Consider the following 17,472-nt stretch of genomic DNA (forward strand, 5'->3'; position numbering starts at 1 on the left):
GAATGCATGCATAAGAAAATCAGAAAGATCCCAAATAACCTAAAGATGCATCATCTAAAGGCCCTAGAAAAACAAGAACAAACCAATTCCAAAAGCCAGCAGAAGGAAGAAAATAATTAAGATCAAAACCAAAATCAATGAAATACAGAATTTTTAAAAATACAAAGAATCAGTGAAGCACTGGCTCTTTGAAAAGATAAACAAGACTGATAAATCCTTAGGCAAACTAACCAAAAGAAAAAGAGAAGACTGAAAATAATAAAATTAGAGGTGAAAAAGGAGATATTACCATAGACATCACAGAAATCCAGAAGATCATTATGGGCTATTATGGAAACTTATGTTAGAAAATCTGGAAGAAACCAATATGGTTTTATACACATATGATCTGCCAAAATTCTATCAAGAGGATATAGAAAATCTAAACAGACTAATAACAAGCAATGAGACTAGAACGGTAACAACACAGCCTTCCAACAAAGAAAGGCCTGGGACTGAATTCTACTGGAGCTTTAAAGAAGAATTAGCATCAATGCTCCTCAATTATTCCATGAAACAGAAAGGGTGGAACACTTCCAAGTTCATCCTATGAAGCCAGTACCACCTTCAAGCCAAAACCAGACAAGGACACAAGGACACATTAAAGAAAGAAAACTATATACCAATATCCCTGATGAACATAAATAAAATATAAGGAAACTGTAGTCAGCAACATCTTAAGAAGATTGTACATCATGGCCAGGTTGGTTTTACTCTAGGGATGCAAGAATCATTCAACATAGACAAATCACCACATAAATAGAATTAAGGACAAAAATCACATAGTCATTTTAATAAATGCAACAAAACTCAGCACCTATTCATGAAAAAGATACTGAAGAAAGTAAGAATAGAAGAAACTTACCTCAATATCATAAAGGTTACATATGACAAACCCAAAGCCAACATCATAGAGAATGGGGAAAAACTGAAAGTATTTCCTCTAAAATCTCGAACAAGAAAGGATGTCTACTCTCACCGCTCCTATATAATGTAGTACTGGAAATTCTAGCCAGAGCAATGAAGGGTGGAAACTTTGGAGGCAGAAGCTCTGGATCTTATGGTGGTGGGGGCCAACACTTTGCCAAACCATGAAACCAAGGTGGCTACGGTAGTTCCAGCAGCAGCAGTAGCTATGGCAGTGGCACAAGGTTTTAATACTGCCAGGAAGCAGCTTAGCAGGAGAGGAGAGCCAGAGAAGTGACAGGGAAGCTACAGGTTACAACAGATTTGTGAACTCAGACAAGCGTAGTGGTGGCAGGGCCCTAGCGCTACAAAAAAGACATGGTTTAGACAATATTCATGTGTACGGGCAAAAAAACTCGAGGACTATATTTGTGACTAATTGTATAACAGGTTATTTTAGTTTCTGTTCTGTGGAAAGTGTAAAGCACTCCAGCAAAGGTTTTTTTTTTTTTTTTTTTTTTTTTTTTTTTTTAGTTTTCAGTATTTATTTATTTATTTTTATTATTGTAAACAAATGGGATATATGTTGTTTCTCTGTACATGGAGTCAAGGCATACCATTTGTGTAATCATAAATTTACATAGGGTAATATTGTTTGATTCATTCTGTTATTTTTTTCCCTTCCCCTCACCCCTCCCACCCCTCTTTTCCCTCTATACTGTCCTTCCTTCCTCCATTCTTACCACCCTCCTTATCCCTAACCCTAAACCTAACCCTAACCCTAACGCTGACCCCTCCCACCCCCCATTATATGTCTTCATCCGCTTATCAGCGAGATCATTCGTCCTTTAGCTTTTTGAGATTGGCTTATCTCACTTAGCATGATATTCTCCAATTTCATCCATTTGCCTGCAAATGCCATTATTTTATCATTCTTCATGGTGGAGTAATATTCCATTGTATCTATATGCCACAGTTTCTTTATCCATTCATCAACTGAAGGGCATCTAGGTTGGTTCCACAATCTGGCTATTGTGAATTGAGCAGCAATGAACATTGATGTGGCTGTATCTCTGTAGTATGCTGATTTTAAGTCCTTCAGCAAAGGGTTTTAATGTGGACTTTATTTTTTTTTGCACCCATGCAGTTGATTGCTAAATGTAATAGTCGGATCATGATGCTGAATAAATGTGTCTTTTTAAAATAAATAAATAAATAAATAAACAAATAACCTATGGGTCAAAGATGAAGTCAATGTGGAAATTAGGATGTATCTGGGAATGAATGGAAGAGAAATATATCAAAATTTGGGGAAGTAGTTAAATAAGTACTGAAAAGGAAATTTAGAGCACTAAATAAGGCTGTCTGAAAAGGAGAAAATTCTCAAGTTAATATATATCAAAAATTTGACTATAAAATCCTCAATTAACCCAAAAGAAGATAAAAGGAGAGTAGGAGACAAAGAACAGATGGGAAAGATAAAAAAACAAGTAGCAAAATGGTATATTTAAACCCAACAGTATGATAAAACACAGTAAAAGAAAATGATCTAAAGATCCCAATTAAAACATCAGTTGGATTTTTTTAAACAAGTGACATCCAACTGCATATTGTCCATAAGAAGTACCCTTTAAGCTGGGCATGGTGGTACATACCTGAATTCCAGCTACTTAAGTGGCTGAGGTACAAACATTGCAAATGTAATGCCAGCCTCAGCAACTCTTCAAGACCATTTTAAAATTTTTAAAATAGTTTGTTTAAAGGGCTGGGAATGAAGCTCAGTGATAAAGTACCCTTGGGTTCAATCCCTAGTACTGCAAAAAATAAAAATAAAAAAGAGGAGGAAGAAGAGGAAGAAGAGGAGGAAATGATGACAATTACACACACTTTAAATATTAAGTATAAAAGATAGATAGTTTAACACTTTAATAGTAAATAAAAAGACATAGGTTAAAAGTAAAAGGATGGGAAACGATGTATCATCATAACACTAAATAAAAGAAAGCTGGACTGTTGTATTAACACTACATAAAGTAACTTTTAAAGTGAAAAAGGATTATCAAGGCTATAGAGGTACATTTCATAATTTCAATTCATTAAGAAATGATAACAATCCTAAACATTTATGTACCTAGTAACAGAGTTTCAAATTACATGAAGCAAAAACTGGTAGACCTGAAAAGAGAAATAAACAAATTCACAATTATAGAGATATTTCAATGCTCAATAATTGATATAACAGATAAACAGATATAGAAGAAGGACATACAGAAGACTTGACTAGCACTATCTAAAAGTGTCAGCTAATTCATAGGAAATTCTATCCAACAATAGCAGATGACATATCCTTTTCTTGTACATACAGAACATTTAGTAAGATAGATAAGATTCTGGGATATAAAACAACTCTAAAGAATTTAAAATGATTCAAACTATATAAAGTATATTCTCAGACTATATTGTATTCAATTAGAAATCCATAACAGGAAAGTCTCTGGAAATACCCAAACATTTAGAAACTAAATAATGTACATCTAAATATTCAATAGTCCCCCAAAGAAAGCAAAAGTTAGAAGTTAGAAAGTGAATTGTCAACTGAATGAAAATGAGAAAAAACATACCAAATTGTGGTTGCAGCTAAGCCAGTGATTTGAGGGAAACGTATAGTACTAATCATTTGTGTTAGAATGGAGTCTGAAATAAATGAGTTCGATTTCCTCTTAAGAAGCCAGAAAAATAAGAGCAAATACAAATTTATCAGAAAGAAGAAAGTAATAAAGAATAGAAATCACTTAAACTGAAAACAACAGAGAAAAAACATGAGAACCAACCAGAATAGTTTTAAACTATCAAATACCAGGGTTGGGGATGTGGCTCAATGGTAGAACACTCACTTAGCATGCATGAGGCCCTGGGTTCAATCCTCAGGACCACAATAAAAAATAAAATAGATATTGTGTCCACCCACAACTAAAAAATATTTTTTTAAAAAACTATCATATAACTTTTTATTTTCAATTTTTATTTGTTTATTTATTTATTTGTTTGGTTTTTGTGGTGCTAGGGATGGAACCTAGGGATTTGCACATGCTAAGAAGGTACTCTAGCACTGAGCCACAAACTCAACCCTAGTTGGGCTTTTACTTTCTTTTTTTACATCACTCAAATTAATAATCTCTAATCAGACAGATGAGGGAAAAATATAGTCATATATTGCCAATACCTGAAATTAAAGAGGTGACACAACTATTGACTCTTTGTAGACATATTATGAACAATTTCTTGTCAATTGTCTACCGTGATGAACAAATTCCCTGAAAGACACACAGTATCAAAGTTCAATCACGAACAAATACTAGTATAGCCCTCTATTAGTTTTAAAAATTTAATTTGTACTTCAAAATCTTCTGCAAAGAAAATACTAAGTCCAAGGGGCTCCATGGGTAAATTCTACCAAATATATGGGAGAAATACTACCAATTCTACACAAACATTTTCTGAAAACAAAAGAGGAAAATTTCCTCTTTTGGAATAACTCTATGAGACCATCATTATCTTGATACAAAAACAAAATATAGGCTTTACAAGAAAAGAAAATTATAGCCCAATATTCCTCATGAATATCCATGGAAAAATTAATTTTTAAAAAACTAGCACAAAATAGCCTCAAAAAAAATAAAATACTTGGACTCAATCTAACAAAAGAAGTGAAAGGATCTCTACAATGAAAATTACAGAACACCTAAAGAAAAGAAATTAAAGAGACCTTAGGAAATGGAAAAATCTCCCATGCTCTTGGATAGGCAGAATTATAACGTAATTATTAAAAGTGTATATCAGATTTAATGTAATTCCTATTAAAATTCCAATGACATTCTTCATAGAAATAGAAAAGGTAATCATGAATTCATTTGGAAAAATAAGAGGCCCAGAATAGCCAAAGCAATCCTCAGCAAGAAAAATGAAGCAGAAGACATCACAATACTAGACCTTAAATTATACTACAGAGTCACAGTAACAAGAACAGAATGGTATTGGCATCAAAACAACTTCTAGACCAATGGTACAGAATACAAGACACATAATATAGTTATCTCATACTGGTCCAAGGTGCCAAAAACATACATGGGAGGAAGAAAAGGTAGCCTCCTCAACAAACAGTGCCGGGAAACTAGAAATCCAATTTAGCAAAATGAAATTAAACCCCTATTTCTCACCCTGCACAAAAAAAACAACTCAAAATGGATCAAGAACATAGGCACTAGAACTGAGACCCTGCACCTACTACAAGACTCCTAAAGCACAAGAAGTAAAATCAAGAATCAATAAATGGGATGGAATCAAACTAAAAAGCTTCTTCACAGCAAAGGAAACAATCAAGAACATGAAGAAAGATCCTACAGAATGGGAGAAAATCTTTGCTACCTGCACCTCATATACAGCATTAGTCTCTGGATATATAAAGAACTCAAAAATTTAACACCAAAAACAAACAAACAAACAAAAAAAAAAACCTAATTAATAAATGGGCAAAGAAACTGAGCAGGATGCGCTGCACTTCAACAAAAAGATGAAAAAAATGTTTTGACATCTCTAGCAATTAGAGAAATGCAAATCAAAACTACACTAGAATGGCAATTATGAAGAATGTAAGCAACAATAAGTGCTGGTGAGGATGTGGGGGAAAAGGTTCACTCATACATTGCTGGTGGGAATGAAAATTGATGCAACCATTAGGGAAAGCAGAATGGAGAGTCCCCAGAAAATTTGGAATAGAACCATCATTTGACCCAGCTATTCCACTTCTCGGTTTATACCCAAAGGACTTAAAATCAGCATACTACAGTGACACAGTCACATCAATGTTTATAGCAGCTCAATCACAATAGCTAAGCTATGGAACCAACCTAGGTGCCCTTCAACAGATGAATGGATGAAGAAAATGCGGTATGTATACGCAACGGAATATTACTAGACCATAAAGAAGAGTGAAATTATGGCATTTGCCAGGAAATGGATGGAACTAGATAATATTATGCTAAGCAAAATAAGCCAATTTCAAAGAACTAAAGGCATTCAGCATTTCTCTGATATGTGGATGCTAATTCACAATAAGAGGTCAGGGAAGAATAGAGGTTATTTGAACTAGACAGAGGTGAGTGAATAGAGGGGAGGGGGTATGAGGGTAGGAATAATAATAGAATGAACCCCACAATATTACCCCATGTGCCTATATGATTACATGACCTGTGTAACTCTACATCATGTACAACCAGATGAATGAGAAGTTATACTCCATTTATGTATGATGTGTCAAAGTGCATTCTACAGTCATGTACAACTAATTAGAACAAATAAAAAATATATTTTAAAAAACTAGCAAATTGAATCCAGCAAGATATAAAAAGGATAATATATCATGGCCAAGTATAGTTTGTCTTAGGAATACAGGTTGCTTTAATATTTTTAAGTCAATCAATGAAACTCACCATTTTAACAGTTGATAGATGACATTCCTACGATAATTTCAATGGGTGTAGGAAAAGCATTTGAAAAATCCAACATCCATTCCTAGAAAAAATTCTAGCAAAGTAGGAATAGAAAACAATCCTACTCAGTTTGATAAAGGTTATCTATGAAAAACTATAAGCTAACATTTATATTTAATAATGAAAAAACAGATGCTTTCTTCATAGGATCAAGAACAAGGAAAGTTCTACTGCTGTCACTACTTCTATTCAACTTGTACTGGGGGTTCCAGCCAGAGTGATCAAATGAGAAAAAGAAATGAAAGGTAAAATATTGAAAAAGAAGAGGGAAAAAAATGACCCTTTCTGCACATGACATGATTACCTACATAGAAAATCTCATGAAGTCTACTTAAAAGCAATGAGAACTGATAAATGAGTTTAACAAGTTTCAGGAGAGAGGATCAATAAAAACAATCAGCTGTGTTCCTAAGTACTAGTAATTAACAGTGAGAAATTTAAGTGACCCAGTGGCTTGGGAGACTGAGGCAGAAGGATTGTAAGTTCCAGGCCAGCCTCAGCAACTTATCAAGGCTCTAAGCAGCTTAGTGGATCCTCATCAAAATAAAAAATTAAAAGGCCTTGGGATGTGGCTCAGAGGTTAAGTGCCCCTGGATAAGTGCCACAGTACCAAAAAAGGAGGGAAGGAGAGAAGGAAGGAAGGCAAGCAGAGGTGAGTGAAGGGAGGGGAGGGAGTATGAAGGAAGGAAGGAAGGAAGGAAATAAAGTATAAAAAATCATTTATAATAGCATAAAAATAAGATAAACTTCACAGAAGTATGCTAGGCCTGTATGTGAACAACAACAAAATATTTCTGAGGAAAAAGAAGACACATATAAATGGAGATATATATAGTGCATTTATGGATCAAAAGACTCAATATTGTTAAGATCTCAGTTTTCCTCAATCTGATCTGAAGACCCATGCCATTCTTAAGAAATTCTCAGCAGTCTTTTTGTAAAAAATAACTGATTTTTTAAATTTATCTAGAAATGGAAAGAACCTACAAAAGCCAAAACAACTTTGAAAAAGATTAATAAATTTAAAAGACTAACACTACTTCATTTCAAAGCATATTATAATGCTATAGTGATCTAGACTGTGGCCTAAGGAAAAAGAAACCAATGGATCAATATTGGAAATTCAGAAATAGAACCATACAAATATGGTCAACTGCTTTCTGACAAAAGTGCAAAGACAAAGCAGAAAAAAATGGTATTTTTAACAATGATGATGGAATAACTGCATACCATATGCATAAAAAAGTACCTGTATCTTATTATCTCACACCATACATAAAAGTTGGATTAGTCAAATTAAAAAAAAAAAATACAACATCAGAAACATGACTGACAGAAGAGTTTTAATAATAATACTTCATCAAACTCAAGAACTTCTTCTCTTCACAAGACACTTTTGAGACAAACCACAGGGAAAAAAATCTTTGCAGATCACATGTCTGACAAAAGATTTGTATCACAACATTCAATAATAAGGAAAAAACTCAACCCCATAAAAACTGTGCAAATAATTAACATACTTCACCAAGCAGCTATTTGAATAGCCAATAAGCAAATGAAAAGATGCTTAACAAAATTTCAACAGGGAGATACCAGTACATAGCTCTAATACTATAAACTGACTCTACTAAGGGCTGATTGACAAAGATGTAGAGTGCATGGAATGTTCACACACTGGGAGTGTGAACATAACAGGACAAACACTTTGGAAAACAGTTGGCCATTTCTTAAAAAGTTAAACATATTACAATACACAGGCCATAAATTTCATTTTAGTACATAAAATATACTAAATTTCACTTTAGTTCATATATACATGAAAGTATATACGAACACAAAGACTTAATATGTAAATATTCATAGAAGTTTTATTGGAAACACATCAGATGTTCATTAACTGAAGAATGGATTAAAATCTAGCTTTATCCATACAATGGATAATACTCAGAAATAAAAGTAATGGCTGAAGAGGGGTTTTCAAGATGGTGGAATAGAAGCGGTCACTTTCCTGGCTCCTCTGTGGTGTGAAACCAAGAAAGCAGGAAGGGCAGCTTCTCATCAGTAAATAAAGTACTGGAACCATTCAGGGACCCTATAAATTCACAGGGTAGAAACTCTACTGCCTCAGACCCATACTGTTAGATGGGCAGACACACAAACAACATGAAAAGCAAGGGAAAAAACTGCCCCAAACAAACCACCCCAAACAAACCAAGATACTGCAATAACAGAATCCTCACACCAGCAGTGGAAGGAGTTTAGAATGCACATCATTGAACTGATCTGCAAGTAAAGGATGGTTTAGGAGTAAAGTCAGAGAGAAAATACAGGAAGTGAAAGATCACTTCAATAAAGAGACAGAAAAAATACCAAGTAGAAATTCTCAAAAATGAAGGAATCAATAAACCAAATTAAAAATTCATTGAACATCACCAACCCGACTAGATCACTTGAAGACAGAGTTTCAGATAATGAAGACAAAATATATAATTTTGAAAACAAAGTTGACTGTGGAGAAAAGATGTTAAGAGACCACGAACAGAACTTCCAAAAAACATGGAATAATGTGAAAAGACCAAAGTAAAGATTTACCTGGGACTAAATGAGGCTCAGAGATATAAATTAAAGGAATACAAAATCTTTCAGTGAAATAATATCAGAAAATTTCCCAAACCTAAGAATGAAAATGGGAAAATCAAATACAGGAGGCTTATATGATCCCACATAAACAAAATTACAAGCAGATCCACAACCAAGGCACATTATTATGAAAATGCCTAAGATACAGAATACAGATAGAAGTTTAAAGGCTTGCCAGAGAAATGACGGGCTAACACATAAGAAGAAACCAATCTGGATAGCAGCTATTTGCTCAGCCATACCTCAAAGCTAGAAGGTCTTTTTAAGAATATATTATACTATAATTATACTATAATATGATGATGAAAATAAAAACCTTCCATGATAAAAAAAAGGTAAAAGAATTCACAACTAGAAAGCCTGCACTACAAAACATACCCAATAAGCTATTTCATGAAGAAAATGAAAAACAAAAGTGAAAACCAGCCAAAGGAAGGAAACTAAACTAAAAGAAGAGTGAATCAATGGAGAAACTAATTCAAATTAAAACCCAGAAATAAAATAACAGGGAATAAAAAATCATCTCTTAATAATAACATTGAATAAAAATGGCCTAAATTCATCAATCAAAAGACATAGGACTGGCCTATTGGATTAAAAAAACAAGACCCAACAATATGCTGTCTCTAAGAGCTCACCTCAAGGCAAAGGCATTCACAGACTGAAGGTTAAAAGGATAGGAAAAAACACATGGATCTCATACAACAAGCAGGGGTTTCTACCTTCATATCAGATAGAGTGGACTTCAAGCCAAAATTAATCAAAGGGACAAAAAAGAACATTTCATACTGCTTAAGGGAATTGTGCATCAACAGACATAACAATCATAAACATTTATGCCCCAAAGAATGAAGCATAACATATATCAAACAAACCCCTCTCAATTTAAGAAGTAAATAGACCACAACACAATAATACTGGGTAACTTCAACATACCTCTCTCACCACTGATAGATCCTCCAACAAAGCTAAATAAAGAAGCTATAGAACTAAAAACATATAATTAATAATTTAGACTTAACAGACAATATAGAGTATTTCATCTATCAATGACTGAATACACTTTCTTCTCAGCAGCATATGGATCCTAATCTAAAATAGATCATATCTTACTCCACAAAGCAACTCTTGGCAAATACAAAAAAAAAAAAAAATAGAATACCTTACATTCTTTCAGATCATAATTGAGTGAAATTAAAAAGTAAATGATAAAATAAAACATAGAAGCTACTCTAACACCTGGAGACTAAATAATACACTATTGAGTGATAAATGGATAGCAGTAAGGAATCAGGGATGAAGTAAAAAGTACTTAGAGGTAATGAGAATAGTAATACAACATATCAAAATCTCTGGGACATTTTGAAGGCAGTACTTAGAAGGAAGTTCACTGCACTGAGCTCATTCGCTGAAAGAATAGAACATCAACAAATGAATAACCTAACATTACATCTCAAAACCCTAGAAAAAGAAGAACAAATCAATATCAAAACAGTAGAAGACAGGAAATAACTCAAAGCTCAAATCAAAGAAATTGAAACAGAAGAAACAATCCAAAAACAAGCAACAAAACAAAAAAGTTGGTTCTTTGGAAAAAAATGAAAAAAATTGATAAACCTTCAGCCAAGCTAACAAAGGAGAAAGAGAAAATTCAAATTACTAAATTCACAATGAAAAAGGAAATGTCACAGTGGATGCTGCTGAAATACAAAAAATAATCAGAACCTATTTTGAAAATTTATACTCTAATAAAATGGAAAATCTTGAAGACATTGACAAATTTCTAGAGACTTATGACCTATCCAAATTGAATCAGGAGGACATGGAAAATGTAAACAGATTGATTTCAAGCAATGAAATTGAAGATGCCATCAAAACCCTACCAAGAAGGAAAACCAAATGAATTCTCACAATGAGTCTACCAGACCTTCAAAGAAGAACTAACGCCAATCCTCCTCAAATTATTCCATGAAATAGAAAAGAAAGGAATACTTCCAAACTCATTCTAAGAAGCTAGTATCACCCAGATACCAAAACCAGACAGTCACATCAAGGAAGAAAATTTCAGACCAATATCCCTGATGACACTAGATGCAAAAAGTCTTAATAAATACTGACAAAATGCAGAAAGTATATTAAAAAGATCGTACAACATGAGGAGTCAACACAAATGAGTACAACACAGTGAGTCCATCCAGGGATGCAAGGTTGGTTCAATGTACAGAAATCATTAACCTAATTCATCACATCAATAGACTAAAAGACAAGAAGCACATGATTATCTCAGAAAATGCAGAAAAAGCATTTGACAAAATTCAGTATCCATCCATGTTCAAAACACTAGAAATACTAGGGATAGTAGGAATATACCTTACATTTAAAGCTAATATATGCTAAACCCAAGACCAAAATCAGCCTAATTGGAGAAAAACTGAAAGTGTTCCCTCTAAAACTGGAAGAGAGGGGATGCCCTCTTTCTATTCAACATAGTCCTGGAAACTCTAGTTGGAGCAATTAGAAGGAAGAAATTAAAAGGATATAGGAAAAGAAGAGCTCACACCATTCCTATTTGCTGATGCATGATTCTATATTTATAATGACCCAAAAAACTATACCAGAAAACTTCTAGAACTCATAAATGAATTCAGCAAAGTGACAGGATATAAAATTATACCCATAAATCCATTGTCTTCCTATATATCAGTGATGAATCAACTGAAAGAGAAATTAGGGAAACCATCCCATTCCCAATAGCTTCAAAGACAATAAAATATTTGGAAATTGATCTAACAAAAGAAGCGAAACAACTCTACAATGAAACTACAGAACACTAAGAAAGAAATTGAAGAAAATCTTAGGAAATGGAAAGATCTCCCATGCTCTTGGATAGGCAGAATTAATATGTCAAAATGGCCATACTATCAAAAGTGCTATATGGATTTAATGCAATTCTTATTAAGGTTCCATGATTTCTTAACAGAAATAGAAAAAGTAGTCATGGAATTCATTTGGAAAAATAAGGCACAGAATAGCCAAAGTAATCCTCAGCAAGAAAAATGAATCAGGAGGCATCACAAAACCAGATCTTAAATTATACTACAGAGCTATAGTAACATAAACAGCATGGTATTGGTATCAAAACAGACTTGAAGGCCAATGGTACAGAATAGAAGACACAGAGACAAACCCACATAAATATAGTTATTTATAGTTTTAGTCAGCTTTTTCACTGCTGTGACTAAATGATCTGCCCAGCACAATTATAAAAGAAGAAAGATTTATTTGAGGGTTCACTGTTTCAGAGGTTTTAGTCCATAGAAGGCCGGCTCCATTCCTTGGGGCTCGAGGTGAGGCAGAACCCCATGGTGGAAGAGGTGGCAGAGGGAAGCAGCTCACATCATCAGGAAGCAGAGAGAGAGTCTCCACTCTCCAGATATAAAATATATACCCTAAAGCCATGCTTCAATTCCAATCTCCTCCAGCCACACCCAAACACTTCAATTAATCCCACCAGGGATTGAGGTAAGACCCTTACAACCCAATCATTTCTCCTCCGAACCTTCCTGCATTGTCTCACATGTGAGCTTTTCGGGGCCACCTCACATCCCAACCATAATATATCTCATACAAGACAAAGGCACCATAAACATACATTGGAGAAAAGAGAGCCTGTTCAACAAATGGTGCTGGGAAAACTGGAAATCCAAATGTAATAAAATAAAATTAGACCACTACCTCTCCCCCTGCATAAAACTCAACTATAAGTGGGTCAAGGGCCTAGGCATTACACTAGAGACCCTGCACCTACTAGAAGAAAAAGTAGGCCCAACTCTCCACCATGTCAGCTTAGGAACCAAATTCTTCAACAAGACTCCAAAAGTGCAAGAAATAAAATGAAGAATTAATAAATCATTACCTCATGTACATATATGACAACATGATCGATGACATCCTACAATATGCATAATCAGAAAAATGAGAGATTATACTCCATTTATGTATGATCTATCAAAACGTATAAATGCATTCTACTGTCATGTATAACACATTAGAATAAATTTTTCAAAAAAATTTAAAGAATCAATAAATGGATGGTACCAAACTAGAAAGTTTCTTCACAGCAAAGGAAACAATCAAGAACATGAAGAGACAGCCTATGGAATGGGAGAAAATCTTTGCTACCTGTACCTCAGATAGAACAAGATACATAAAGAACTCAAAAAACAAAATAATCTAATCAATAAATGGGCATAGGAGCTGAACATGCACTTCACAGAAGAAATATGAATGGTCAACAAATATATGAAAAACTGTTCAACATCACTAGCAATTAGAGAAATGCAAATTAAAACTACACTGAGACCAGGCACAGTGGCACACATCTGTAATCCCAGCCACTCAGGAGGCTGAGGCAGGAGGATCCTGAGTTCAAAGCCAGCCTCAGCACCAGCAAGGTACTAAGCAACTCAGTGAGACCCTGTCTCTGAATAAAATACAAAACAGGGCTGGGGATGTGGTTCACTGGTTGGGCGACCCTGACTGAGTTCAATCCTTGGTACCCTCACTCTGAGGGAAAAAAAAAAAAAAAAAAAAAACCTACACTGAGACTTCATTTCACTCCAGTCAGAATGGCAATCATCAAGGATTCAAGTATCAAAAAGTGGTGGCAAGGATGTGGGGAAAAAGGTACACTCACACATTGCTAGTGGGACTTCTAATTAATTCAACCACTCTGGAAAGCAGCATGGAGATTCCTCAGAAAACTTGGAATGGAAACACCATTTGACCCAGTTATCCTACTCCTCAGCATATACCCATAGGACTTAAAATCAGCATACTATAGTGACATGGTCATATCAACATATGGAACCAACCTAGGTGCCTTTCAATAGATGAATGGATAAAGAAAATGTGATACATATACACAATGAAATATTACCCAGCCTTAAAGAAGAATGAAATTATGGCCTTTGCTAATAAGTGGATGGAGCTGGAGACTAACATGTTATGTGAAATAAGCCAATCCAAAACCCTGAAGACTGAATATTCTCTCTGATATGCAGATGCTGACCCACAAAAGGTGGGGGAGAAGTGGAGGTGTGGGGGGAAGGGATGGGGGTTGGGAAGGACAGTAGAATGAATCCTACATAAGTTTCATATATGTTCATACATGAATACATGACCAGTGTAATTCCACATCATGTACAACCACAAGAATAGGAAGTTATACTCCATGTAAGTATGATATTTCAAAATACATTCTACTGTCATGCATAACTAAAAAGAACAAACAAAAAAAGAATAAAAAAAGTTGGGCTGGGGTTGTGGCTCAGTGATAGAGTGCTTGCCTGGCACTGGGTTCGATTCTCAGTACCACATTAAAAAAAAAATGAATAAATGAATAAAATAAAGGTCCATCAGCATCTAAAAAATGTTTTAAAAAAGTAACGGCCTATCCTTATATGCAAAAACATGGATTAATTGCAATATCATTATTATGAGAAGAAGAAAGCAGAAATATACAAGCATGGTATGAACTACTTATAAAATATTTTAAAAAGTATAAATTAGCCTATGTGACAGAAAGCAGAACAGTAGTTGCCTGGGGTCAGGAAGTGGTAAATGGAAGGATTATAAATTAGTAAAAGAAAACTTTGGGGGGCAAAAAAATGTTCATTATCTTGATTGTGATGATGGGTTTGTGGGAGTAATATATGTCAAGATTTAACAAAATATAGTATTTAAATATATGCAGTTTGCCATATGTAAATTACACTTCAATAAAATGATAAAAAATTGCACCAGGCAGACGCATCCAACTGTCAGTCATGGTTTCTCTAACAGCACTGACTCTTGCTGCTGAGCTAGACAAAACATATCTCTATACCAGTTGAACCAGTGACCTTGCACAGTTCTGATAACAGTCAAGTTTTCCCTGAAAACGGGCTGCTTTTCTTCAGCACAGTGTGAGTTAGCATGAAAAGTGCCTTTAACCAAGAGTGGAATTAACCAAGAAGTAAAACAGCAAGTTAGAAGGTTCTGAAATGATGCATTCTGGCAAGTGGCAGCCAGGATAATAGGACACAGAAGAGGAAAGGAGAAAATAAGAGGAGGACAGAAGAATGACCAGTGAGACACAGGCAGAATGATGCAAGGGACAGGATATGATAATGAGTAAGAAAGATAAAGGAGTGAGAACCCAGTTCTACTTTACTTTCTGATTATGCGCCACGCTAGTCTGTTTCTGATGTCTCTGGGTAGATGACATGTGCTTGGGTTATTATATGTTGTATACTGACTTAATATAATAATATTTAAAATAGAATTCATTTATCTTAGAGAAAAGCACCAGATATCAGGTCAGACAATCACAGACTATTTTCCTTGGTTTTCCAGATATCTGTCACAAAGTGAAGTACTACCAACCAATTTATGCTACAATGAGTCATTTTCAGATCAATGTTCCCAGCAAAACTTTCATTCCTGTGCACATGCAGTCATTGTCTGACATGGTAGAGTTGGTCGCAGTGGTAGAACAAGAGCAAAAATAACAAGAACCATTTGGTAAAAGGTTGGTACAGAAGTTTAAATCCTCCAGCCCCAACTCTAAATGTTAAAACTAAATCCATTTTATTTTCTTCCTTGTAACATACATTTGAAATAAATCCACATTGTTTTTAGAAATATGAAATGGTCTATAAAAAACATAAGTGTCCTACCTTGACAAAAATGGTTGAATTGCATTCTTGCAATGCCTCCATTAAACTAATCACATGGAGACACACCATCTCTACCATCTGAAACAACAAACACCAAAATCAGTTCCACTCCCAGTGACATGGAAACCCCGTGAACTAGTCCACAGAAACAGTGCCTGATGTCCCTGTGCCTAGGAAGGCTTTCTGCATAATGGGCACAGGGGACCATAGGGAGTGGTGTCCATTCACTTCTAAAATTCAAACAGGAAACGGAATTTAAAAACCCTCCAGAGGTCTTGGAATTGTCATTCCTTTCTCACCTAACTCAAGGCTGCAGAGGGTACTCAGTCACTGACCTCACTAATCTGCACAGCCTAGGACTCACACCAGAGGACAAAGGCTTTGCCTTCTTCATTCTCGAGTAGAGTACTCTGGGCTTAGGTCATTTTCTCCACCTTGATCCTGTCTTCACTGTTCCCCACTGGAAATGGCTGTTTAACTTACTGCAGATCTGCCTCTGAGGCTTTGTTCTCTATGGAACAAGGGAGCCATGAAATGTTCCAAAGCACAATGGAGAAGACATCCCTCATCAGAAATGCCAGAGGCTGGATCTTGAACACTCCAGATAGGTTTACATTGTTCGACAAGATTTTTCAGAATAAAATTAATTCAAATTCATTTGAAACATCATTTGTAAAAAAAATTCACTGGCAACACATTCATTTATAACATTGGAGTCAAAACCTAATAACAACAGAAGGAAAGTTTTAATATCTAGATTAAAGTGTAAGATCCCAGTTTCACTGCTTTTAAAATAACAGAGTAGAATGCTTGCTGTCCAGGTTCTCCTCTAACCCTAGAATCTGTGATCCAATGAATGTCATTATCCTCAGAGCTCAAAGAACTGTTTGTAAACCCTAACATTTTCATGTAACGTCATTTACATTCAACTAAAACCTCTCCCTCACTATAAAACTGTAACATGTGCTTCTCTAAAGAAATGGCTTAACTGAAGGAAATACATAATCCCCTTTTTAACTAGAGCTAAAGGAAAATATTTCCTAGACTAATATTCGATCAATTAAAAACTCATGTCCCAAATGCCTTTTGTGCACAGTGCAGTGACAGTAGCTGGCACACTGGAATCATCAGAGTGCCAGTCCGCTGGTGCTGCTCCTGTAAGCAAGACACTGGCTGCTGCCTTCCCAGCTGAGCAGCCTCATCTAGCATAGCAACAGGACCGAAGGACTCCTTGTGATTCCTCCCATCCACCCACCAACTGACTCCGTGAGGACCAACCTCATTCAATGCAGTACGCTCAGGCTAACCATTCCCCGGATATTTTCCATGCAGTCTGGAGCAGCCCCTCTCAAGGTGAACCATATACAGTAAAATGGATTTGAAAACTGGGGAGTAGTTTGAAAATCACTTACAGGGCAACACAAAAGGCGAGGCTCTTTTGGGCTAAGGAGAATGAACTCCTAGGGTCGGTCTGTTCTTAAACCACCATAAAAAGATGACCTAATTGGCTATGGTTTCCCCAAATTGTTTTGGAATCCAAAAATTGTATTACTCTCCCTCCTATCTCTCTGACTTTATGGCACCAAAACACCTTAAAGGTAGAAATTACACATAAAGTT

General features: G+C 35.2%; 1 protein-coding gene across 1 annotated transcript in view; it reads right to left on the reverse strand.

Annotated features, from left to right (window-relative positions):
* Positions 1-17,472, reverse strand: part of UNC79 (unc-79 homolog, NALCN channel complex subunit) — a 258,705-nt gene that overhangs the window by 12,121 nt on the left and 229,112 nt on the right. The window contains 1 exon segment of the mRNA XM_079130155.1: positions 15,854-15,931. Coding sequence (XP_078986281.1) covers positions 15,854-15,931 — 78 coding nt within the window.

Source organism: Sciurus vulgaris (genome assembly GCF_902686455.1).
Source record: "Sciurus vulgaris genome assembly, chromosome: 2".
Taxonomy (NCBI): domain Eukaryota; kingdom Metazoa; phylum Chordata; class Mammalia; order Rodentia; family Sciuridae; genus Sciurus; species Sciurus vulgaris.